This window comes from Canis lupus, chromosome 15, assembly GCF_011100685.1.
Source record: "Canis lupus familiaris isolate Mischka breed German Shepherd chromosome 15, alternate assembly UU_Cfam_GSD_1.0, whole genome shotgun sequence".
NCBI lineage: Eukaryota > Metazoa > Chordata > Mammalia > Carnivora > Canidae > Canis > Canis lupus.
The window spans coordinates 40,082,223-40,108,419 of record NC_049236.1 but is presented as its reverse complement, the minus strand read 5'-3'; the positions used below and the strand labels follow the sequence as shown (position 1 = coordinate 40,108,419).

General features: G+C 41.7%; 1 protein-coding gene across 6 annotated transcripts in view; it reads right to left on the bottom strand.

Annotated features, from left to right (window-relative positions):
- Nucleotides 1-26,197, bottom strand: part of ANO4 (anoctamin 4) — a 404,256-nt gene that overhangs the window by 332,538 nt on the left and 45,521 nt on the right. For 2 of the 6 annotated variants that reach the window (XM_038558799.1, XM_038558800.1), the window contains exon 1: nucleotides 5,115-5,459. The exons of 1 other annotated variant lie outside the window; for it this stretch is intronic. In XM_038558799.1, coding sequence (XP_038414727.1) covers nucleotides 5,115-5,319 — 205 coding nt within the window. In that variant the 5' untranslated portion in view covers nucleotides 5,320-5,459. Of the gene's footprint in view, nucleotides 1-4,624; nucleotides 4,953-5,095; nucleotides 5,460-5,569; nucleotides 5,884-26,197 lie in introns of those variants that run through there. 3 more of the 6 variants (XM_038558802.1, XM_038558804.1, XM_038558803.1) reach the window with 3 other exon arrangements.

Genomic DNA, 26,197 nt, shown 5'->3' with positions numbered 1-26,197 from the left:
AAGCATCCTTGAGAGGCCTTGAAAGTCAGTCTGAAGAGAGGAGAAACATTTTAAGCCGAGGAACCGGCACAGGCAAAGGCACTGGGTTCAGTGAGAGCAGTGGATATTTCTAAGCACTGCAGTAGGTTTGGTGCTTCTGAAACACTCCATAGGAGCTGCAGAAAAAGAGGCAAAACCAGCAAACACAGACCGCATATAATAACTGGCTTGCTGTGCAGGGCCAAGGGATTTTGTCTTTAACCCACGATTAGTTCCCTAGACACCATGCAACCCAGACCACACATTGAGGATTCCAGGGAACAGTTTTTCCAAAGAAGGGAACACTCATTTTGTGAATCACAATAGTACAAACAAGTTTAGCTAATTAATCTCTTTTGTTCAGTCGGGTAACAACAGAACAGAAGCTACGGATACTGTTTTGGAAAACTGTAAGGTACACATTACAAGGATGGCGAAGATGCCTTTTCAGGAAAAGAACTCATCAGTGGAATAAGCAGAAACAAGACCAAGAAAACAGCTTTTCAACTGGATCCTTTCACAACCCATGTGAAACAGTAAGATCACCAGCAAAGCATCAAGACAAACTCCAGGAAGCATAACCAGAGCCTGAATGCCCTGTCCTGGGCGATGGCAGCGTCCAGCTGTTTTACCACCAGATCCCTGCTGCATGGCATTTGGATGGACGCAACAGGTGCTCAATAAGTATCAGTTGAATAAATGGATGAATCAATCCATAAATATCACACCCTCCCAAAAAACTGATCAGTTCAATAGTTGAGATGCAGGAGGAAAAAACTAAGCACAGTATTTGTAAAATTCTTAAAATGTTCACAAGGAGAGCAAAACTGCAATGTAAAAAAATGCATTTCTACATAAACATGAACAACTTTCCACTAATATTGGCTTGATGTGACTCACGCTGACTGGTACAGCCACGTAATCTGCATGAAATGAACCCAGAAATAATGGACACCAGTGAGTTAGATGCCACAAAGCAGTTTTGTGAGCAATGAATGACACAGTAAGCATCAGCTGTGTATCGTGGAAAGGGTCCCACACCAGAAATGGAAAAAGAATCTGAGTAAATCCATGCACACTGCACCAAAACATCTTACCCAGGTGCTAACGGGACCTCCAACCCTGGGGAGGGCACTTAGCCTCCCTGAGCCTCAGCTTCCCTACCTAGGCAATGAGAGGGTTGATAAGACACTCCTCAAGGTCTTTTTTTTTTTTTTTTTTGAAAGTTAGGAGAAACATTTCAAAATGCACCAGGGTAAGCAGGTAATCAGAGTCATGATTCTATGATCAAGGGAATGTACAGCCTACCTCCTCTCCAAGAATATCTAACCTGGATCAATTGCCTTAAAAATTACCATCCAACTAGTAAAAAAAGAAGTAAAAATAACAGTTCATCCTTTTCAATAGTTGAGGGAGCCTTCTGAGATTGTCTGGCCCAAGCCCAAGGTAGCAGATAGGAGTCTGAGTTTCCCAGCAGTTGGTGCCTGGGGCTGCCCTGGAAGCCAGGGTCCTGAAGGCGTCCCACCGTGCCTAGCTGTCTTCTCCATCTCCAGACACTCATTCCCTCTGACACTCACAGGAGGTCCCCAGTGGGAGACCAACAGGAAAAATATAAGTAAGGAAATTCCTGCTGCATTACAAGATGTCTACTTTCTATAAGAATGGCTGCTGGCTCACACAGGCCAGGAGGTCATTGAGCAGATGCCTCATTATAAGGGTCAAGGATTCCTATTAGCAAGAAGGCTCCTGAAACATGCCATTATGTGTTTTTAACAATTTCTTGGATCTTCAGACTCAGGAGCCAACAGCTTGCCTGGAAAATTAAATGCTAAATAAAGGGAAGAATTTCCCCTTTCGTCTTGCATTATTTTGGGGCTGTGATTTGGTTCTCCTCCAAAATCCTGCCATCTCTCTCCACAACCCAAGAGATATAACTTGCAGCATAAACATTTATGACAGTCTGGCTAGATTATTATGCTCCTGAGGACATGATTTTCTTCTGCAAAGCTGTCTGGTGACTATGGTCCTAGATGAATTCAATAGGGAGGCACAGATCAAAAATGCAATATTTGACACAGCTCATGAAGCATTTCTTCTATTTTATACAATCCAAGTTGCCAATTGAATAGCAAGTTCCTTTCAAAGTAGATCACCCTCGTGTTAGAAGTGGTCTTGAATCTCTGTTAAAGAACAGTCCTCTCCCTAAGCAGCTTTATGTGGGAGTTATACATTCCTCTTTTTCCTCTGTTCAAAAAAGAGGCTCACAGAGAGATGGTAAAGGAACTACATTAATTATACTGGAAAAAGCAACAGAAAAATTCAGCCAACATCCCTAATAATGTGGTTCATCCAATTCCCAAAGAAACTCTGTGTCACATAATCACAGATTTTTTTCTACTCTGTAAAAATAGGCTCTATAAACTCCCCCACTTAATACAAAGACCTTTCAGGTAGTAAACATGTCAAGATTTGAGGACAGTCCAACCTAGACCGACCTAGAATGTCATTAATTAAAATGCAAAACTGATTCTATTTCTGGTCTTGGTAATCAACTATGGAAAATAGTTTCAATGACAAGAATGCCTGCAGAAGCATGAGGTTGTATTGGTATTAATGGGGGCAATTTCTTTCCCCATAAACAGGATTGCATATTGAACTCTGGAGTTCGGCTCCTAAGAGAGAAGCTGCAACCAAGTCTTCGTTAGCTATCAACTTCCACTGCCTGAGTTACTACATGTACACACATGCAGGCTCACAGACAGAAACACACATAAAGCCGAAGATGGAGAGAATAGAGATGAAGAGGATCAACAGGGAATACTGGTTTACAACAGAAGCTGCAGGTTCCAAACTAAACCACCACCAAAAGAGAAAGTAAAAGCACAGTTTCAACCAACCACAGCTGTCATTAAGGAGTGTGAAAAATGAATAAGTGCATCTACACCAATCTCAGAGCTTCCAGACCCATTTCAAATCAGCAACATGGGTTTCAAGGTGCAGCAGCTAAATTAATACACATGAATTAAAATGTGGTGATTTCATCAACCAAGAGGCTACTGGCTCCACTCAGCACCTCTTTTTATCAATTTTCCCCCCTGCAGTTGTTTTCTATGCTGCCTCAGAGACCCTGCAAAGGAATTAACAGGACACCATGCTGTGAGACAAGAAGATGCTGTAGAACGCATTATCCCAATTCAAAGAAATTCCCAAAGGCGTTATCTGGAGGAGGGGTGTAAGAAGTGGGGAAATCCCTACAAAAAAAAAAAAAAAGCAGCAGCAGCAGCTAGAAGATGCTGAGCAACAGCTTAGGAATTCTGTTCCTACTTTCTAAATGAGCATGCTGCAACTATTAAAAGTATACTCACATAACAGTCATAAGTAAACAGTACATTTGTGTATATGCTTGCATATATATGTATTACGTATACACACACACACAATTCTGCTTGCATGGGCAAACATTCTGCTCAGCAAGACAAAGAAGCCTAAGGAATTTTTTTTCCCTCTCAAAGCTAAAGTTGCTACTAATTAAAAGGAAATATTTTCAAATGCATCCAAAATTGCTTGCAGTGTGAAGTACGGAGCCTATTTCCATGACATACAAGCTGATTCTACTCTTTCCATATTGGGGAATACTTCAAATTGTGTTGCCAGGCACCTGATAAAAATCCTTGCAACTGGAGGGGGCAAAAAAGAGTAAGCAAAGTAAGAAGATACCATTAAGGATGAAAGTAAACAAGTAAGCTTGAAAGAACAATCAAAGGAAGCCAAGAAGTCTACTGGTCAGATCACAACACTGCTGTGAGCCACAGCTGAGTGTAGGAAAGAGAGGGGATATTAGAACGGCTCATCCAAACAATGCTGAAAGTATTTCAAACGTTACTTGAGGATTCAGGGACTATGGTCTGCAAGGGTCTTAATTTGTTTTGTTGTCATTAACCTGATATGCTGGTTTCACTCTGAAACGGGGCTATCATGTAAACATCCACAAATTCTTGCTCTTTATTTAAATGTATGCTTTCATGTAAGAACCCGCCACCAAATTTATCTACTTTGAACCCAGGGAATGGAATAAAAGCATATGCCGGATGTCATCACCACTATTTTAAGAAAAATCCACACAGGCAGTGGAAATAAAAGTGGTGAGAATGAGCAAGACAGTTAAGGAACTTTATATTCCAAAACTCCCAATCAACAGGGAGAACGACCAGAAATTTCCTACCACCTTTTTCTTCTCTCATTTGTTACAAAAAAAAAAAATCACATTTATTAGTGCAGTATCTTACAAATCACAGACTGAATTACATTTGATCGGAACCCTTCCTAAAGTGAAATGGACCAGAACTGGAAATACACACACACACACACACACACACAAAGACGACAACCCAGCTCCATCCCAAGGCTGGAGAAGAACTAAGGAGAACTACAACTGGGAAGCTGCTTCTTTGGAATGCCAAAATAATTCAACACACCTGCTACCAAAAACCAAAAGAGAAAAGAAAATCTTATACAGAGAGCTCCTCCCATCAAGCACCATTGAGAGCTACATCCAAATGCTCTTGGCTCCCTTTGGGCTGCAAGAGGCAGGGAGCCGGGAACAGACCTGAGCTGTGGTTCCGTCCGCAGCGAGCCTCAGGGTACCAGGTGAAGAATCAGGGCACGCTTCCAAGAGGGGTGCCCCAGAATCCGCCGGCTGCACGCTCTTCCCCGGAAACCTGCTTATTTTCACTTAGAGAAGTCCCACCTTTCCAGTAGCCTCAAAGCATCTCCCCCTCCCGGGAGGATGAAACTATGCTGTCCGCTTCAACATGTTCCTATGCTGTCTGCCCCGCCAGCCTCCCAACAGGATGTAAAGCACGGTTCGCCGCGCAGGCACCCTGCGATTCCACCGGCAAAGCGGCAGTGAGGTCATGAATCAGCCCATCCGCCGGTGCAGGATTCCTCCCGCCGCCAACCGACTGCCCAAGTGCAAAGCCCACAGGACCGGGCCCCCGGGACTCGGAGCAGGTGCTCCAAACGCCCCCCCCCCCCCCGCCCCCGCCCCGGCACAGGCACAGGCTCCGACACAACTCACGGGGGCCGCCGGGCTTCACCTGGGAAGACGGGAGAGTTTGCTTCGCGGGCCGCCCAGCCCCGGCCCCGCCGGTCCCAGAGCGCCCCCGGCACCCCAGGACTCATCTTGCCCAGATTTGTCGGTCCCCCTCCCCCCAACACTCCCGGCCGGCGCTGCGGTTCACTGCCGTGCACACTCCCGGCTGCCGCTTCAAGGACAAAGAGGGAGAGCGCTAAGGTTTCCATCACAGCCGAGAAGCTGGGGGTGGGGGGGATGGAAAAAATTAAAAATTAAGATTTAAAAAAAAAAAAAAGCCCAAACGGTCCGGACAATGAGCCCTGGCGTGTTAGTTAGCTGGATCACCCCAGACATGGCTCCAAGAGAAAAGGAGAAACGCAGAGGGAAGGTCACTACAGCTGAGCTGGGAAGAGAGCGAGCGAGCCGGAGCCTCCCGTTCACTGCCGCAGGAGCAGCTCGCTGGAGGCAAGCACTTACCATAAAAATAGGAAGAGTCCAAAGAAGGAGAAGGGAGCCTTTCTCGGTGTCTCCGGCAGAAAGAAATGCAGGCGAGGCCGAGGATGAGGCCGGCAAAGTGTTGACAGGCGACGAAGCCACCACACACAAGTCCTCTTCCGCGTCCCCTCGGCCTGCACGCACCGTGCGCGCTGGGAAAGCCCGAGAAGTCGGGGCAGGACCGGCTCCGAGGGCGAGGGCGAGGGCGAGGGCGAGGGCGAGCGAGCCGGGGAGGAAGCAGCCTGCTGGGTCCCCCCCGGCGCCTCGGAGCCTCGCGCGGCCCGGCCTCCCGCCGTGCAGGGGCGGCCGCGGCGGGGTGGGCTGGGCCCCGGGGTCGGGACGCGCGGGGAGAGGGGCCCCTCCGGAGTGGAGGGCACTGGCGGCCGGCGAGGGTGTCGGTGTTCCACATCAGTGCTGGGGCGGCCAATCAGCCCCGTGGGGGCCGCGGCGGGGCTGCGAGAGCGCGGGGACCGCGGGTTCCAGAGGGGCAGCACACCCCTGCCTCCGGCAGAACTTCCGCGGGACTGGCATCTCCCTCTCCATCCAGTTGCTGATAATATGCGCTGGTTTTTAAAAACAAGTTCTCAAGCCCTGTCGCGACACCAGAGGCTCAGGAAGTTTCCTGTGCACCCCCCCCCCCCCCACACACACACACACCACACACCCACACACACAGCATCTCTGCAAGATGCTGGACCTGAAACCCACCCTGAAGATCTCCTGGCATCTCCAAGCCAGACAAGCCTGCTAACGTGCACAGAGAGGTCACCCTGAGTACAGGAATGTCGCTTCTTTATGGCCAAGGCACAGGATGAGAGGACAAGGCACTTGTCTCCCTCTTACACAAGGGAAAGATTTAGGCAGAAAAGGGTCAAAAGGTCTCTCCAGAAGCTTGCCTCTCTGTTCCTTCATTTTCTTGGGCAATATAGGCACAGAAGTAATTGTTAGAGATGAACGTACAAAGACGGCTAAACGTTCCCCTGGAGGGCTCTTCAATCACCCTTAAAACAGGGAACTTGTGGTTTTGGGTGAACGACACCGCATAATAGTTCACAAGCACACTGTAGTGTGAGAAGCCAAGCTGGACTGATGAAGAGGGACAGGAGGAAACCCCTTCATGGGGACAGAGGGTGAGTAGACAAGCTGACACTCCTCCCTCTTGCATTTTCTCCCCATTCCATTTTCATACTGAACCTACCAACTTAGCACCTACACATGAACCTATTTTGGGTTGTGACAATTAGGGGAGTAGGTTCTAGAGTCAAATGCCAGTCAAACAGGACTCCATGCTAACACTTTAGAACTTTTTTTTTTTTTTTAAACGTGGGGAGATGGTCTCGGTTCACCTTGTCATCCTTGCAAGAAAGACCACTTTCCTTGTGCTAGCCAAGACTTACTGGGGAGACACACATGCTCCGAGGCTGGCTTTACAGGTGGCTGACGCAATACAGAGGGTTTCACTTTAGTGCTATCTTTCCCTAGAAATTAAAGTATCACCTGGGCATTTTGTGGTGCTCTCTACCCAGAGGCAAACTAACTTTGGGGAGCCTGAATCCCACAGCTTAAAAGGAAGGGCTGGGCTCCAAGGTGGCAGTTAACTCACCACCCAAATGAGTCACAGCAGGAAGCCATAAAAAAAAAAAATTCCACAAAGATGAACATAATAAGATGGAATTTCTGAAGTGAAGAAAGGACAGTTTGCCAGGGTAAGCCTATGTACATTCAGGAAGGAAAACCTGGAGGGCAGAGTCCCAAATCCCGTTCCATTATGCACCTCAGTTCACCTTCAACCAGCAGACATTTAAAGAACAGTCAACTAGGTTTCAGAGCTACAGAGATGAAAGCGGCAAACCCTGCTTTCAAGATGTGTAGAGTCTCATGGACACATTTTTTTTAAATATTTTATTTTATTTATCCATGAGAGACACACAGAGAGAGGCAGAGACACAAGCAGAGGGAGAAGCAGGCTCCCTGCGGGGAGCCTGATGTGGGACACAATCCCAGGTGTGGGACTTGATCCCAGGACCCAGGGATCACAACCTGAGCCCAAGGCAGAGGTCAACCGCTGAGCCCCCCAGGCGTCCTTCACGGACACATTTAAATCCTCTTTTCAAAATTTCAACACTGTTACTCTGGCCAAGACTGAAAGCGTCCTACTATCTTCATTCACATCCCTCCAACGAAACCAAGCCATGAAGTTGCACTTCAGACTCAAAGTTCTAAATTAGCTTAATAAGGTGTTTTCCATAACCCAAACCTCAGGAAATATGAATGTGCATGTTATTTTTTTAAAATCTCATTAAAATATAAAAGGTTTTTTAACTAAATGTTTGCTTTTATCAGCATCAACAGCTTCTGACACTGCAAAAACACGGGCAGCATAACAAAGAATATATTTAATAAGGGAATATTATTTAAAGCTCCCAAAGTAATTGAGATTAATACTGTTTATGGAACAGGTTCAATAGCTTGACTACACAGGGTGATAATGAAGCATGAAAACGATAAAACTGCAGAAGTACAAATGATTTAGATTAAATAATTGCACATCTATATAACATATAACAATTAGGTCAATGAAAATGGGTATTCCAGTCACTTACCCTGATGCAATTAAATTTTAAAGTTTGGCCACTACTCCCTTCCTCTCTCCTCAAAAGATGATAGAGCCACCTTCCATTTCAGATAGCAACAAATGCCAATCAAATTTTGTGAAGGACAAAATATCTAAGTCAATTAAACTTGGGACAATTTCTGGGACTGTATCTTGGCTCATAGGTATAACACCAGTATTGAATGCATCAGAGGTTCTCAATAAGAATTTTTAGATGGCCATTTGAATGACCAAGAGAATCTGCCCTAAGTTCTACAATGGCATGATTTAATACTTTTTTTTTCGAAGACTAGAAGGTAATTTAAATCATGTACCTATACCTGCTATTTGTTTTAAAAGAAAAAAAAAAAGATAGCTTTTTCAGGAAATTTGCTTCATAAAAGCCTGCTGACAGAGCTTAATGAAATCTGAAAGACCAGGATTCCTAAACCTTAGTCTTTTAATCCTGAAATGATTCTACTTTCCATAACCAGCCTGAAGATAAAAAGTAAAAACATACCTATTTTCTAGATGACCAAGAGGGTAAATGGAAGGAACTAATACATACTGAGCCCTACCTGGTGTCAGACTTTATTCAAGTGGCCTCACATACACGTCTTCACAGCACTCCCAGGACATGAACAGAATTATGTCCATTGCAGCAATTGGGCATCACGGAGGCTGAAGGAGCCTGCTTGCCCTTGAGGTAATACTAGTACATTAACCACCAGAACAGCCTCAAAATGCTGCTGCTTCTCCATGGAAACCCAGGACTTGGAAATATAGGAGAGAACCCCCCAAAATCTTTTTGACTAAACAGATCAGAGGACTTGGGGATTCTTCCCACAGTGTTATATGAATCTGGGTGAAGTAGGAATGAGACAAGTTCGTGTTAAAGCAGAAACACTCATTTTACCCCAGATTAAACATAACCCTTTTGTGCAACAGAAATGAATTCTTAATGCTTATAATTTGAAGAGCAAGCCATTAACATTTGTTATCTAATACCTAAATTCTCCTTCAGCATTCAGTGGGAAGCCTGAAATGGAAAGAGACTAAGTTGCTCTGCTAATGTTTCCCTACCAGAGGTCACTGGATGAGAATAATTTCTGCAAAGTGCTTAGTAGGTGGGCTTTCAAACAACAGCAGTTTCAAATACATAAAAGGTAAATAATCTGTAAAACATAAATTTAGGGGGATCCCTGGGTGGCTCAGTGGTTTAGTGCCTGCCTTTAGTCCAGAGCGTGATTCTGGAGCCCCAGGATCGAGTCCCACTTCAGGCTCCCTGCATTCTCCCTCTGCCTGTGTCTCTGCCTCTCATTCTCTGTGTCTCTCATGAGTAAATAAATAAAATCTTTAAAAAAAACAAAAATGCAAAAAACATAAATTTAGTCATAGCATTCACATCTTCAAAAATGTGTTTGTACCAGCATTTCTTAGCCAGAAGAATCCTATGGGATCAACAATCATATCACACAGTGAGGATCCCTAAGATCACAGACCTAAAACTTTCCCTTTTTAAAGACAGAAAAATAAATCAATGGTTGGCTTGAAGAATCAGAGAATTGAGTCTGGGGAGATGAAAACAAGGGGTGTGGTGTGTGTGTGTGTGTGTGTACAAATGGAAAACCAGTATGTGTATCCCAACATCCAACTGGTACGTCTTCACATCCAAATCCAATTAGTCTTTTAAGCCTCACTAACGTTACCCCAACAGTTCTCCTCAATGTGTAATTAGCCATGACAATCAATTCAGGGGCTTGTTCCTTCTCCTAAACTATTATAATAATTTCTGACTTTTCCCTTGTCCCAATCCTGTGACCCCTTGCCAATAGCATTTGCTTTCTAAAACATAGCAAAAGTATACTCATACCACTGCCTCGCTTAAAAACACCCTGGCATTCTCAGGCCAAATACAGCACTTCCTGAGCCTGGCACTCAAGGCCCATTACAGTTGGACTTCAATCTACCAGCATCATTTCCCATCATTCCTTCTTGCATTTCCTATGCTCTGTACACACCCAATTACCATGATAAAATGATGGGCTATTTGAGGAACAGTAAGTATGTTTTTCCTAGAACAACCTTCTCTCCCTGGAGAAAGCCTACTATTCATCCTTTAAAGCCCAGTGTATGGTTCTGTTCTTGGTGAAGCTTTCCCAAAGTGACTTAATCACATTTTCCTCTGTATTTTCATAGCATTATTTCTAGTCTTGTATAGTAACATTGTACTAAAACAATCTGTATCTTTTAACCTATTTGAGATCCTCTGATAGTCCCAGGGTCTGCCACACAATAGGAGCTCTATATATTCATGAGCGAGTCCATTTTTTATACCTCTTTTTTACAGGCAAAAGCATTTTGAAGAAGGCACAAATTTGTTTTCTGGATGTCTGAGGGACTACAGGCTTATGGGCCATATATACCTCCTCCTTCTATGGGGAGTCTCTGTGGTTTAAGGCAAGGACTCTGATTCTAATTCAGGGTTAAGCCAAGTCCCAACCTTGTTCCTTGCATCACCTCAGGTAATCTCATAACCTAAACGAGAAGAATAAAACAAGTTCTGCTTACCTTTGAGGGGTCTCCTGAGCCACAAATGAGGAACCAGGTAGTGTACCTTGCAAACTATAAAACTAAATGGTAGTGGGCAGAGTTATTGCCACTGTTATCATCGTTGCTTGATCGTTGTCAATATTCCATCAAAGCCATCACAAAATTCAAGACAAACATCTTCTGAAAGGCAGCCTAGGAGGCCAGTGACTCAGCACTTCTTCATTCCAAGTGCCTTGCTCAGTCCTGCCAGCCTGCAGTGAGGGGCAGTGGAAGAATCAGAAGGCCTGGGCTCAGGTCCTAAAAACCTTGTCCCTCACCCCCAGGTCCCTCCACCTAGGAGATGGGAGTCACAATGCCTATCTCACTAAGCTGCTGCAGGAGATGGGATAGATGCATTTGCAGGAGATGGGATAGATGCATTTATACGCAGTCTACATAAGTCTGAGTCTCTAATAAGCATTCCATTACTGGTTAGAAAAGTTGGCCATCTATCCCTCACTCTACAGTATCTACATACAGCCAACCACTGGCTCTCTTTCTGTTTCTTGAACTCACTGAGCTCATTCCCACCATAAGATCTGTGTATGTGTTTCCTCTGCCTGGAATCCCTCTTCTTGAGATCCAAGCATGGCCTCTCATCCAAAGGGCTTCCCTGACTCCGTCAATCATTTTCCAGCACATTACTATCTACTCTTCTCACATCTATCTCTATCTGTAACCATCTTATTTGATTATTGATTTAACATTTGTCCTCCGCATTATAAAGTAGGCTCCCTTTGGGCAAGGATGGTCTCTTGGGCCTACTGTGTCCCCAGAGCCCAAAAGTAAGTGTCCAGAACATGATATGTACTCTATATACATTTCTTGAATATTTATTGCATGAACAATATGTATATACTGTTTAACTGCTCCTATGTTCTCTACATGTATACAAAATTCTAATCATCCTTGACTATTGAAGGGGAATGAAATCTTGGAGGTCACTCAATTGGACACTCAGGACAATACCACAATGTTCAAGTTTATATAGATATCTAATAATGTATTAAAATGTTATTCAAGGACAAGGAGCACCTACATGTAATATGCCAACTCCTGCCCCATTAGAAACAGGAATTACCAAGAATGGCATACTGATTCTCACCTATACAGTAGGAACTGAAGAAGGGAGCAAAAATGTTAAATTATGTTTACTTCATGAATCAGGGGTTTGCTAGATCCTTATTTCACTTTTTCCTTCTCTTTTTTAATCTTAAAATTGCTCTGGCCCAAGCTTATCCTGAGAAGAAGTTGACAAGGTCCTTGAGCTCTGAAGCTTCACCTAGAACAAATGGTTTCAGATACGAGCAGCCCAGGAATCTAGGCAATTTCTCTCCCCTCCCAGGGAGCTATCTCAAAGGCAAGATACAGAAATCCTCCCGAGCCTGACCACATCATCCCTGTTTCTGATTAGCCCAGCCCGAGAGGAGGCCTAATAAATAAATAACCATGGCAATCCTGTATAATGTATGAAGGTTATTTTCCAATGGTCATCTGGAAGGACATAGTTTTCAATTAGAGTATTTTCAATTAGCAATAGCATGTCAATCTACAGAACAGGCATATGGATTTGTCATCGGCAGGAAACAGATTTCAAAAAAACCTAAGGAAAAAATATCCTAGACTCAATATCAAATGTATCTTCTTCTCCCTAACCTACTCTTTCTCTGGATTTCCTTTTTTCTATTTAAGAGCATCACTATGTGTGCTGTTGCTCAAATAAAATATTTATTGACCCTTACATAGAAGACTATTTTGGCTACTCTAAAGGGTGCCTAGAAATCTCAGCATCATTCTTTTAGCTTTAATTATTTATTTTAGAGAGAGAGTGAGAGAGAGCGAGCAGGAGGGGGAGAGAGAGGGGGAGAGAGAATCTCAAGAACACCTCCCCCCCACCAAGTGTGAAGCCTGATGCAGGGCTTGATCTCATGACCCTGAGATCATGCCCTGAGCTGAATCCAAGAGTGGGACCTTGAGCCACCCAGGTGCCCCCAGGCATCATTCTTTAACTCATCTTGCCCATATTCTCTCCAAAATATTTCTTTCTTCCATCCATCAGCTCCCCACTGCCACTGCCCCAAGTCTCCCCCGGGCTAACATGATGGTCTCAGAAGCAGCTTTTCCGACTTGCTTCTCAACTCTGTCCAATTCATCCCTCACAGCTACCTGATACTTTTTAAGTGAAAACACCATCATGCCCTCTCCCACGGAAAACCCTTCCCTGCTTCTGTGTGCAGGATGATGGATACTCCTTAAGTTGCAAGAGAGCCCCCAAGACTGTCCTCCTGTCTTTCTCCTCTTGCCACCACTTCCCATTTGACTCCTCCTATTCATCCATGTCCTAATATTCAGAGCTCTAGAATCTGCCAAGGTATTTAAAATTCCAGCATCCTGGCACAAGCTTTTTCTACTGCTTAGAGTTTCTCCTCCCTGCCCTTCTCCTCCTGAACTTTTACTCTGAGACCCAGTTCAAGCATCTCCCTCCTCTCTGAAGCATTTCTAGACACCCACTCCCTACACTCTAAAGTTAACCATTTCTACATCATGACACTGGTCACATGGCCTCCTGTCTTATTAGCAGATTTCTTCAGGAAAGTCCTAGTCCTGAATTTTATTTACTTTTGTATTCTCAGAAATGAACTCTCCCTGGACACACTCAATAAATGGTAATAGGGAGCCTGGGCTTCTCTGTGTATCTGACTCTTCTATTAGAGTCTGTGTTCCCTGAGGGAAGTAAAAGTATCTTTTCTTTCTGACCTCTCAGTTTATCACAATGCCTGGTATATATAGATACTCAGTTTGTATTTGTGGAATTGTTTTTAATATGATTGGGGGGGAAATCTTTGAATTCAACAAATTTAAAAATCCCCCTGAGCTGATTTTTTAATTAACATACTTTTTTATTTAAGAATTCTCCTTCTCCTTGAAATTATAGAACCCCACAGGCATTAATTTACTCCACAAAGATTCAACCTCTGAAACTCCTGGCTTTTAATGGTAACCCAACTAATTAAGGCACCTTGGGGACAATAAGGCATTCAAAACATACTTTCTACTTTGAATTGCCTGGCAAAGGAAAAGCTATTGATTTTCTTGAGCAGAAGGGCCTTCTTAGAGAAATTTCACCAATATTTAAGTTTGAAGAGGACAGAGCCCTGTGTTCCTGAATGTAGAATTTCACTTTTAAGAGCAGAATTTCACTGCCCCATGCAACATACAAGCACCATTACAAGAAGGGGTGTGGCTTAAGAAAGTAGGGAAAGACCTAAGGCCTATAATGGACCCTCCACACCAGCCAGAGGATTATCTCATTTTCTCACCCACTGCCCCTCCCTACCTCACAGGAAATTAGCTATGATGGATCTAAAGAACAGGAATGAAACTCCTCTGTCTGTAGCTGCAGTAGCCATTAGCACCTAAAGAACTAGTTTCCCCTTGGTGTGACTTAACTGGGGGACATCCTCATCAGCAAGTGACCCAAGTGACTGCAGATGCCTGCCCAAGTCAGCTGGGGTGAGGAGCAGAAGAACACCTGCATTCTTCATTCTTCCATAGTTACTGATCCACAAGCAGAAAAATCAAGAATGAACCATAGTATCAGAGCTACACATGTGATTATCTAGTCTGCCTCTTTTTATACAATTTCCCCTCATTTCTATATAACCAATCTTGAGTTCTATTATCAGAGTTGAGAGGAGAAACAGAATGAGCATTTTAAATAACTGTGACATGCTCATATTTTGGTAAAATGAAACTAGGCCATACACTGACCATTCTATACCTTCATAAGGATGGATTTTTCCATTTATGAATTTTTAAGAAATCCCTTGAACCTCTAACAAAAATAAATCTGTATCTCTGGTAGGAATGAAAAATCATAGAGCCACTTTAGAAAACGGTTTAGTGGTTTCTTTAAAACACATGCTTATACTCTTATCGTACAATCCAGCAACTGTACTCCTTATTTTTTACCCAAACGAGTTGAAAACCTATGTCCACACAAAAACCAGTATGCAAATATTTATAGCAGCTATATTCATAATTGCCAAGACTTATTAACACCCAAGTCCTTTGATAGGTGAATGTCCAAAAACACACATTCAGACAATGGAATATTATTAATTGGCGCTAAAAAACAAAATGACCTACCAAACCACTAATAGTCATGGAGGAAACTTGGATGTGTATTACACTAAGTGAAAAAAGCCAATATTAAAAGAGTACATATTGTATAATTCCAACTATATGACATTCTAGAAAACCCAAAACTATGGAGATAGTTAACAAGAAATGGATGTCAGGGTAGGTAGAGGAATAAGTTGAGAACAATAGAATTTTATGGCATATAACTACTCTATGATACCGTAATGGTAGACACATCATATATTTCATGGGTTTTGACAAAGACATAACGCCAAGAGTGATCCCTCACATTCACTATGGATTTTGGACGATGATAATGTGTTCATGTAGGTTCATCAGTTGTAAGAGACATGCCACTGTGGTGAGGTATGCTGATAATGGGGGAAGCAATGGGTATGGGGACAGATGTATACGTGAATCCTCTGTACCTGTACTCAGTTTCGTTGGGAACCTAAAACTGCTCTAAGGCAGTGTATTTAAGTACAAAAAAAGGAAAAAAAACACCTCACTTTCCCTAAAGACTATGGGGTCATTTTTTGTTTGTTTACAAATGTCAGTTGTCATATGAAATCGATACTTTTAGAAAATGAACTTTTTAAAAGAATAGTGAGGATTCCCCATACTCTAAGCAAAGTGAAGTCAAGTTCTAAGAAATTCACTGTGACAAACACAGATAAATCAAACGGCCCTGTCTTTATTACCTCAGAATCCCAACAATGAATGTGATAATGTCTGGAATGTTCCACTAATACAGTTTCTATTGACAAGGCCTAGAAAACCAGGACACTGAACATATTGTGAATTCCACTAAAAATTTTAAAAGAAATTAATTTTTTTTCTTTCCTTCTAAGACTCTTACCCTTTTAGGTTTATTCTATATTACTGCCTAGGAGTAACACAGGAAAAATGTGTTAGGATATTAAAAAATTGGCATGCAGGTCTCCATGCAGGACAAGAGAAAGGTAGCCACAAAGATTTATCCACATCTATAAATTGTCAGGTTTCAATTACAATTACAGGAAAATAAGAAAAGTGAATGGGAAGTCTTTACAAAAGAAGATTCTTAGAGTGGCTATGTCTGGAGAAAAGGAGGTGGTCAGAAAAGCATAAGGGAAACAAGGAGGGAAAGGGTGCAGTGTCAGTGAATAAAACACTGTTCTCCTTAAGTTCACAACATGGTAGGTTAAAAAGATAAATACTAGTACATAGCTAAATGCAGCACAGGCAGATAGTGATAAGCTCTAGGATATAGGTACAAGGTTGCGGTGGGATACAGGGGAATTTTAGAAGACCTTATGAGAAGGGCATATTTGGCTGGGCCTCAGAAATGGCAGGCTTTCTGCAGGTAGCAGTTAGGACCACCCATGAAGGCCACACCTAATAAAGTCATGGCCAGAAGTAAGACAGAACTGAGTCAGGAATGAATGAATTCATTTGTTCATTCACACATTCAAAAAGCATTTTTTTGGATCTGCCAGTGGCGGATATCACAGGTAGAAGAAGGAGATTAAGCAAAATGTGATGAGCAGGGATGAAACTGCACACAGCTTTAACATTAGGTTGCATTTGTTACAGTATAAGCAGAGTCTGGTGGAATGGATGATGTGGGTGTCTTGCTCACCATTAATTCCTCCCTCTTTCTAGTCTCCCTTCCCATACAGAGGCTGGCAAATTAAAACCTATATTTACCCGACTCCATGAAGCCAAGACTCTGAAGGAGAATTAGGTTCCATGAATTTGATGCATTTGCATGAGCTTTGGAAAGTGGAAACCAGAAAGACCATTTTGTTGACCTCTTTTGGCTGCTTTTCACTTTGGTAAGATTATAGAGGCATGATGTTTTCCCACATCACCATTCTGGGGTACATCATCCTGCTGGGCAGTTGGAAAGGCAGTTGATGGGCAATAGCACCACTGACTTCTTGATCCATGAACAACTATGGCTGGATGTTCTTAAACTCCAGATTTAAGGGGGACCCGGGTGGCTCAGTCAGTTAAGCATCTGTCTTCAGCTCAGGTCATGATCCCAGGATCCTGGGATCTAGCCCCCTACCACTTCTCAATCTCCCTCTCCCTCTGCCTGCTGCTCCCCCTGCTTGTACTTTCTCTGTCAAATACATAAAAACTCCAGACTTTTAGTAGAGACCTTACAGGTAGACCCTTGGTGCATCCTTCCTGTGTCTGCTCCTCTAACCCTCCTCCAATTTTATAATCCCTAATCCCCCATGTTAAATCCTTTCATGGGCAGTCCCAGTGGCTTAGCAGTTTAGCGCTGCCTTCGGCTTAGGGTGTGATCCTAGAGACCCAGGATCGAGTCCCACATCAGGCTCCCTGCGTGAAGCCTGCTTCTCCCTCTGCCTGTGTCTCTGCCTCTCTCTCTCTCTCTCTCTCTCTCTCTCTTTTTCTCTGTGTGTGTCTCTCATGAATAAATAAATAAAATCTTTTTAAAAAATCCTTTCATGATTGGAATACCTAGAGGGGCCTCTGCTTTCTACACTGAATCCTGATAGGGGGAGCCAATAAAGAGTTTCAAGCAAGAGAGATATAATCGGATATGGGCTTCAGGAAGAGACCTTGGTGGCTGCTTATACAAGATGGTTGGAGATAGATTTGGAAAACTCTTAGGAATGTCCAGCCTAGCCAATGTGCCTGCAATGTCAAGACTTAACAAAAATAGTTGTAATGGGAACAGAGAAAAAAGCAATGGAAATAAGATATTTCCTAAGTAGAACTTACAGGATCTATTGAAAATGGAGATTGGAGAAGAAATTTAAACTTGGTCCTATCAGAAGGGGTGGCAGGATATATTCAGGGTCCTAAATGAGAAGAACATGCAGCCAAGAATACTATATCCATCAAGGCTCTCATTCAGAATAGAAAGAGAGATAAAGAGCTTCCAAGATAGGCAGAAATGGAAAGAATATGTGACCACCAAACCAGCTCTGCAAGAAATATTAAGGGGGACTCTGTAAAAGAAAGAGGATGCCCAAAGAAGTAGTCCACAAAAACAGGGATTTTGATGACACTAAACTCTGAACGTGAATGGGCTTAATGATCCCATCAAAAGATGCAGGGTTTCACACTGTATAAAACAGCAACACCCATCTTTTTGCTGTCTACAAGAGCTCATTTTAGACCTAAGGACACCTCCAGCCTGAAAATGAAAGGTTGGAGAACAATTTACCATTCAAATGGTCCTCAAAAGAAAGCAGGGGTAGCCATCCTCATATCAGATAAATTAAAGTTTATCCCAAAGACTGTAGTAAGAGATGAAGAGGGACACTAGATCATACTTAAAAGATCTATCCAACAAGAGGACCTAACAATCATGAATATTTATGCTCCTAATGTGGGAGCTGCCAAGTATATCAATCAATTAATAACCAAAGTAAAGACATACTTGGATAATAATACACTAATACTGGGAGACTTCAACATGGCACTTTCTGCAAATGACAGATCTTCTAAGCATATCTCCAAAGAAACAAGAGCTTTAAATGATACACTGGACCAGATAGATTTCACAGATATTTACAGAACTTTACATCCAAACTCAACTGAATACACATTCTTCTCAAGTGTACATGGAACTTTCTCCAGAATAGACCACATACCGGGTCACAAATCAGATCTTAACTGATACCAAAAGACTGAGATCGTCTCCTGCATATTTTCAGACCATAAAGCTTTGAAACTTGAACTCAATGACAAGAAGAAATTTGGAAGAAATTCAAACATGTGGAGGTTAAAGAGCATCCTGCTGAAAGATGAAAGGATCAACCAGGAAATTAGAGAATAATTAAAAATATTTATGGAAACTAATGAGAATGAAGACACAACCTTTCAAATCTTTGGGATACAGCAAAAGCAGTCCTGAGAGAGAAATACATCACAATAGCATCCCTCAAAAAATTGGAAAGAACTCAAATATACAAGCTTTCCTTGCACCAAAAGGAACTGAAGAAAGAACAGCAAATAAAACCTACACCAAGCAGAAGAAGAGAGTTAATAAAGATTCGAGAAGAACTCAATAAAATAGAGACCAGAAGAACTGTAGAACAGATCAACAAAACCAGGAGTTGGTTCTTTGAAAGAATTAATAAGATAGATAAACCATTAGCCAGCCTTATTAAAAACAAAAGATAAAAGATTCTAATAAAATCATGAATGAAAAAGGAGAGATCACAACCAATACCAAGGAAATACAAACAATTTTAAAAACATATAATGAACAGCTATACGCCAATAAATTAGGCAATCTAGAAGAAATGGACGCATTTCTGGAAAACCACAAACTACCAAAACTGGAACAGGAAGAAATAGAAAACCTGAACAGGCCAATAACCAGGGAGGAAATTGAAGCAGTCATCAAAAACCTCCCAAGACACAAAAGTCCAGAGCCAGATGGCTTCCCAGGGTAATTCTATCAAACATTTAAAGAAGAAACAATACCTATTCTACTAAAGCTGTTCAGAAAGATAGAAAGGGATGGAATACTTCCAAACTCGTTCTATGAGACCAGCATCACCTTAATTCCAAAACCAAAGACCTCACCAAAAGGAGAATTACAGACCAATATCCCTGATGAACACAGCTGCAAAGATTCTCAACAAGATACTAGCCAATAGGATCCAACAATACATTAAGAAGATTATTCACCATGACCAAGTGGGATTTATCCCCAGGATGCAAGGCTGGTTCAACACTCGTAAAGCAATCAACGTGATTGATCATATCAACAAGAGAAAAAACAAGAACCATATGATCCCCTCAATAGATGCAGAGAAAGCATTTGACAAAATATAGCATCCATTCCTGATCAAAACTCTTCAGAGTGTAGGGATAGAAGGAACATTCCTGAGCATCCTAAAAGCCATCTATGAAAAGCCCATAGCAAATCTCATTCTCAATGGGAAAACACTGGGAGCCTTTCCCCTAAGATCAGGAACAAGACAGGGATGTCCACTCTCACCACTGCTATTCAACAAAGTACTAGAAGTCCTAGCTTCAGCAATCAGGCAACAAAAAGAAAAGCCATTCAAATTGGCAAAGAAGAAGTCAAACTCTCCCTCTTTGCAGATGACATAATACTGTACATAGAAAACCCAAAAGTCTCCACCCCAAGATTGCTAGAACTCATACAGCAATTTTGTATCCTGTGTCAGGATACAAAATCAATGTCCAGAAATCAGTGGCATTTCATAACAATGAGACTGAAGAAAGAGAAATTAAGGAGTCAATCCCATTTACAATTGCACCCAAAAGCAGAAGATACCTAGGAATAAACCTAACCAAAGAGGTAAAGGATCTATACTCTAAAAACTGCAGAACACTTCTGAAAGAAATTGAGGAAGACACAAAGAGATGGAAAAATATCCCATGCTCATGGATTGGAAGAATTAATATTGTGAAAATGTCTATGCTACCCAGGGCAATTTACACATTTAATTCAATCCCTATCAAAATACCATGGACTTTCTTTAGAGAGTTGGAACAAATTATCTTAAGATTTGTATGGAATCAGAAAAGATCCCGAATAGCCAGGGGAATATTGAAAAATAAAACCAGATCCGGGGGCATCATAATGCCGGATTTCAATTTGTACCACAAAGCTGTGGTCATCAAGACAGTGATGGTACTTGCACAAAAACGGATACAGAGATCAATGGAACAGAATAGAGAATCCAGAAGTGGGCCTTTAACTCTATGGTCAACTACTATTCAACAAAGCTTGAAAGACTATCCACTGGAAAAAGGACAGTCTCTTCAATAAATGGTGCTAGGAAAATTGGACATCCACATGCAGAAGGATGAAACTAGACCATTCTTTTACACCATACACAAAGATATACTCAAAATGGATGAAAGATCTAAATGTGAGACAAGAATCCATCAAAATCCTAGAGGAGAACATAGGCAACACCCTTTTTGAACTTGGCCACAGCAACTTCTTGCAAGATACGTCTATGATGGCAAGGGAAACAAAAGCAAAAATGAATGATTGGAACGTAATCAAGATAAAAATCTTCTGCACAGCAAAAGAAACAGTCAACAAAACTAAAAGACAACCTAAAGAATGGGAGAAGATATTTGCAAATGACCTATCAGATAAAGGGCTAGTATCCAAGATCTATAAAGAACTTATTAAATTCAACAGCAAAGAAACAAACAATCCAATCATGAAATGGGCAAAAGACATGAACAGAAATCTCACAGAGGAAGACATAGACATGGCCAACAAGCACATGAGAAAATGCTCCACATCACTTGCCATCAGGGAAATACAAATCAAAACCACAATGAGATACCACCTCACACCAGTGAGAATGGGGAAAATTAACAAGGCAGGAAACAACAAATGTTGGAGAGGATGTGGAGATAGGGGAACCCTCTTGCACTGTTGGTGGGAATGTGAACTAGTACAGCCACCCTGGAAGACTGTGTGGAGGTTCCTCAAAGAGTTAAAAATAGAACTGCCCTGCAACCCAGCAATTGCACTATTGGGGATTTACCCCAAAGATACAGATGCAGTGAAACAGCAGGACACCTGCACCCCAATGTTTATAGCAGCAATGTCCACAATAGCCAAACTGTGGAAGGAGCCTCGGTGTCCATCAAAAGATGAATGGATAAAGAAGATGTGGTCTATGTATACAATGGAATATTACTCAGCCTTTAGAAAGGATAAATACCCACCATTTGCTTCAACATGGATAGAACTGGAGGGTATTACTCTGAGTGAAGTAAGTCAATTGGAGAAGGACAAACATTGTATGGTCTCATCCATTTGGGGAATATAAAAAAATAGTGAAAGGGAATAAAGGGGAAAGGAGAGAAAATGAGTGGGAAATATCAGTGAGGGTGACAAAACATGAGAGACTCCTAACTCTGGGAAACGAACAAGGGGTGGTGGCAAGGGAGGTGGGCGGGCGGATGAGGTGACTGGGTGACAGGCACTGAGGGGGGGCACTTGACGGGATGAGTATTGGGTGTTATGCTATATGCTGGCAGTAAATAAACAAACTAACTAACTTGGCCCTATTTCATCCTAACTCTGTCAAGGTTCTCTGTCCTCTGCACTCTGTTCTTCACCATCACAGCATCCATCACACTTCCTTAAAACTCATCCTTCTCTCCAGGCTTCAGACCTTTATGCTCTTTGCTGCATCCTAAGTGCAGAGCACAATGAATGGCCCATAAAAGAATGAATGGTGCACACTGGTTGGGTGGATAGAATGGAGGAGGAAAAAAGGGAAGGAGGGAATCTCCAACCTCAGAGCTCCTGTGAGGATTCAGATTCTGTTAACCAAGTAATCACAGGGTGAGTACTGCTTGAATAATGTTGAATCTTGGATTAGATGGGGCATCCAGGTGAAAATAATTAGCACACCAGTAGACAGGAGTCTGGTGGCTAGGAAGTAGGAGTTTGACACAAATTTTGGAGTTACTACACAGAATGAAAACTCAGTGCTTCACAGAAAAGACAATGCCTCAGTAAAGTTTGGGTAATATACATATTATTACCACTATGAAGAGAAGAAAGTCTATAAAATGCCAGTCATCACTTGAGACATTTAATCATTACAACAGCTTATAAGTGAGTTCTTATTATCCTCATTTACAGAGAAGGAAACCGAAGCTCAGCAAAGTCAGGCACTGCCCAAGGTCACATACCTGTCGAGGACAGAGCTGAGGTTCAAATCCAGATATGCCAGACTCCAAAACCTGTGCTCATTATTGTCCCTCAGCCTCCATGAGAAGAATTAACAAAAGTGACAAAGAACCCAGTCAGAGAGGAAAGAAGAGAAGTAGAGTAATGCTAGAACATAAAAGCCAATTAAGTAGAGCAACAACAAGAAATCAGAGTAGACTAGAATATGCTCACAAGAATGCAAAGTCAATCAGGACCTTCTTTAACAAGAGCAAGATGCTTACGGGACAAAGAGAATAGTGAAAGGAGGAATCAGAGATGTGAGGGGTGAAGGCAATGAATAAGAAAGGTCCCCAAAAGATGGAAAGAATGGATGAGCAACCTTTAAGAAAGAAAGGAAAACAGACAAATTTTTAAGATCAAGTTGCAGTCCCTCACCTGATACCTACAAAGGAAATGACAAGTATCTGAGAAATGATTTCATTTGCCAATACACCTAACAGATATTAGGCACATGCACTGATCAGGCTACATACAAACAGAAACAATTTTCTTTTTTGATTGGAATTCTATCAATCTATTTTGTAGCACTGATTAGCTCGTGCAAATAAAAAGCTCTGATAGGAAGTGAAATCTGTCTTTGGTCAGCCAAAAGAAAGTGATCAGTAATTATCATTTATTAAATGTTGCCCTTTTTTCAGTCTTCCAAAATCCATGGCAGAGGATAATAAAAGGGTCTTTCATAGCAAAACAATTATTAACTGTCATTAAAGACTATGTCAGCAGAACTACGGAAATACACAGAATACAATCATATTATCTAAATAGCTACAAACATTGGAATGAGAAAAGAGAAAATGAAATATAATCAAGCAGTAAATAGATCGGTTAAGTCCAATCTAGTAGTGAAGCAACCCAGATGGATGATTATAGACCTAAATCAGACTGAAGAAGATATATCCAGAATCTATCAGATGACAACTTGTAAGACCATCTGTTCCATGTGGACATGTGGATTTAGAGACCTCCCTGGTATAGCAACTATGAAAGAGAGGTCTACATGTCCCCCATGGTTTTAAGAAAAATCCACCTGAACATCAGCACCTCCTCACCTCAAAACCTAGTAGAATGGTTGATGGTAGAATTACTTGTTTGGTGGGTAAACATCTGTTAAGCCTGGGAGTATCTAGAAATTCATGGAAATAATATAAATCTGTCATATCAGTATGTGTTTGATATTTAAAATGTTTATAATGTTTGAGAAAGTTTGGCACATTGGATAGCTAGCATATGATCAACACAATTCCAATGTAAATGTGATTCTGTGACTTCAAGTTAAAAGGTATGGCAGGACTTTGCTAAATTTGTTACAATACTGGAAGGTTTAGGAGTAGCTTCATCATATTATACATTTACTAGATTTATAATAATTAGGAAAATTTTATTAGTCAGGAAAATGAGGTCTTAAAAAAGAAAACAGAATATTAGAATTATTTTAATGCACTAGAGTGTTGAAGAGAATTTAATTAACTAAATGAGACCAAACTGTAGCCAGACTCCTTGTGACTATGAACATTTATATATAAAATTGAATAATAAGGTTTGTGAGTTTAAAGGTTTAAGGAAAAACTAGAATTTCAAATTTGAAACTTTAATAAAATATTAATGCTTAAATGGCTGGCAAATTCAAAATCTTTGGGAGCACAAAAGTCTAATCAAGGATAGCAAGAAACTCACATTGACATGGGTCACTGATAATGGAAAGACAAACACTTGGAACCTACATATCAAGCACCTACTGCATGTCATCAACAGAGAGAACAAAGATATATAAGATAGCGTGATGGGTGGAACAGAACAGAGAACCCAGAAATGTACCCTTAACTCTATGGTCAACTAATCTTCAACAAAGCAGGGAAGAATATCCAATGGAAAAAAGATAGTCTCTTCAACAAATGGTGGTGGGAAAATTGGACAGACACAAGCTGAAGAATGAAACTGGACCATTTCCTTATACCATACACAAAAAGAGACTTAAAATGAATAAAATACCTAAATGTGATACAGGAACCCATCAAATCCTAGAAGAGAATACAGGCAGCAATCTCTATGACCTTGGCAACAGCAACTTCTTGCTTGATACATCTCTAAAGGCAAGAGAAACAAAGGCAAAACTGAACTCTGGGACTTCATCAAGATAAAAAGCTTTTGCACAGCAAAGGTTAACAGTCAACAAACCAAAAGACAATCAACAGAATGGGAGACAGTATTTGCAAATGTCTTACCAGATAAAGGGCTAGTATCCAACATCTATAAAGAACTTAACAAGCTCAACATGCAAAAATCAAATAATCCAATCAAGAAATGGGCAGAAAACATGAACAAGACATTTCTCCAAAGACAACACACATGGCCAAGAGACACATGAAAAAATGCTCCACATCACTTGGCATCAGGGAAATACAAATCAAAATCTCAATAAGATCCCACCTCACACCAGTCAGAATGGCTAAAATTAACAAGTCAGGAAATGACAGATGAGGAGGAGGATGTGGAGAAAGGGGGAACCCTCTTACAGTGTTGGTGGGAATGCAAGCTGGTACAGCCACTCTGGAAAACAGTATGGAGGTCCCTCAAACAGTTGAAAATAGAGCTACCCTACAACCCAGCAATTGCACTACTAGGAATTTACCCCAAAGATAAAAACACAGTGATTCTAAGGGGCAACTACACCCTAATGCTTACAGCAGCACTGTCCACAATAGCCAAATGATGGAAAGAACCCAGATGTCCATCAACATATGAATGGATTAAAAAGATGTGGTCTATACATGTATAACAGAGTACTAATCAGCCATTAAAAAACAAAAATCAAGAATCTTGCCATTTCCAACTACATGGATGGAACTAGAGGGTATTATGCTACGCAAAATAAGTCAATCAGAGAAAGACAATGATCATATGATCTCACTCATAAATGGAATTTAAGAAACAAAACAGGATCATGGTGGAAAGGAGGGAAAAATAAAACAAGACAAAATCAGAGCAGAAGATAAACCATGAGACTCCTAATCATAGGAAACAAACAGAGGGTTGCTGGAGGGGAGAGGGTAGGGTACCTGGGTGATGGGCATTAAGGAGGGCACATGATATAATGAGCCCTGGGTGTTATATAAGATTGATGAATCACTGACCTCTACCTTTGAAACTAATAATACATTATATTAATTAATGGAAGTCTTTAAAAAAAGATAGCATGGTGGGAAGACACAAAGAAGCACAGATGAGCAACTGCAACATGACTGAGAAAAGTACCTCAAAAGGAAGAAGGGTCAGGCTGTTTGGGGAGCTTGGCACTCCCAAACCAGATCTGAGGGTTACAGGTTTCCCTGAAGAGCAAGCACTTCAAAGGGAGTAGAATGAGGAGCCACCTAGAACAGCAAGGGTCTCAGTCCTAGCAAACCAGGCAGTCATCTACAAAGAAAGGAGCAAAGAAGGTGGTTTTAAGGGATTTAGAGAGATCTCAAACACTCCCATGGTAGAATTAAAAAAAAAAAAAAAGACAAGAAGCCAGGCTGCATTGCCTGAAACAGGTTTTTTTCTGCTTGCATAGGGATGCTCCTTATACTGA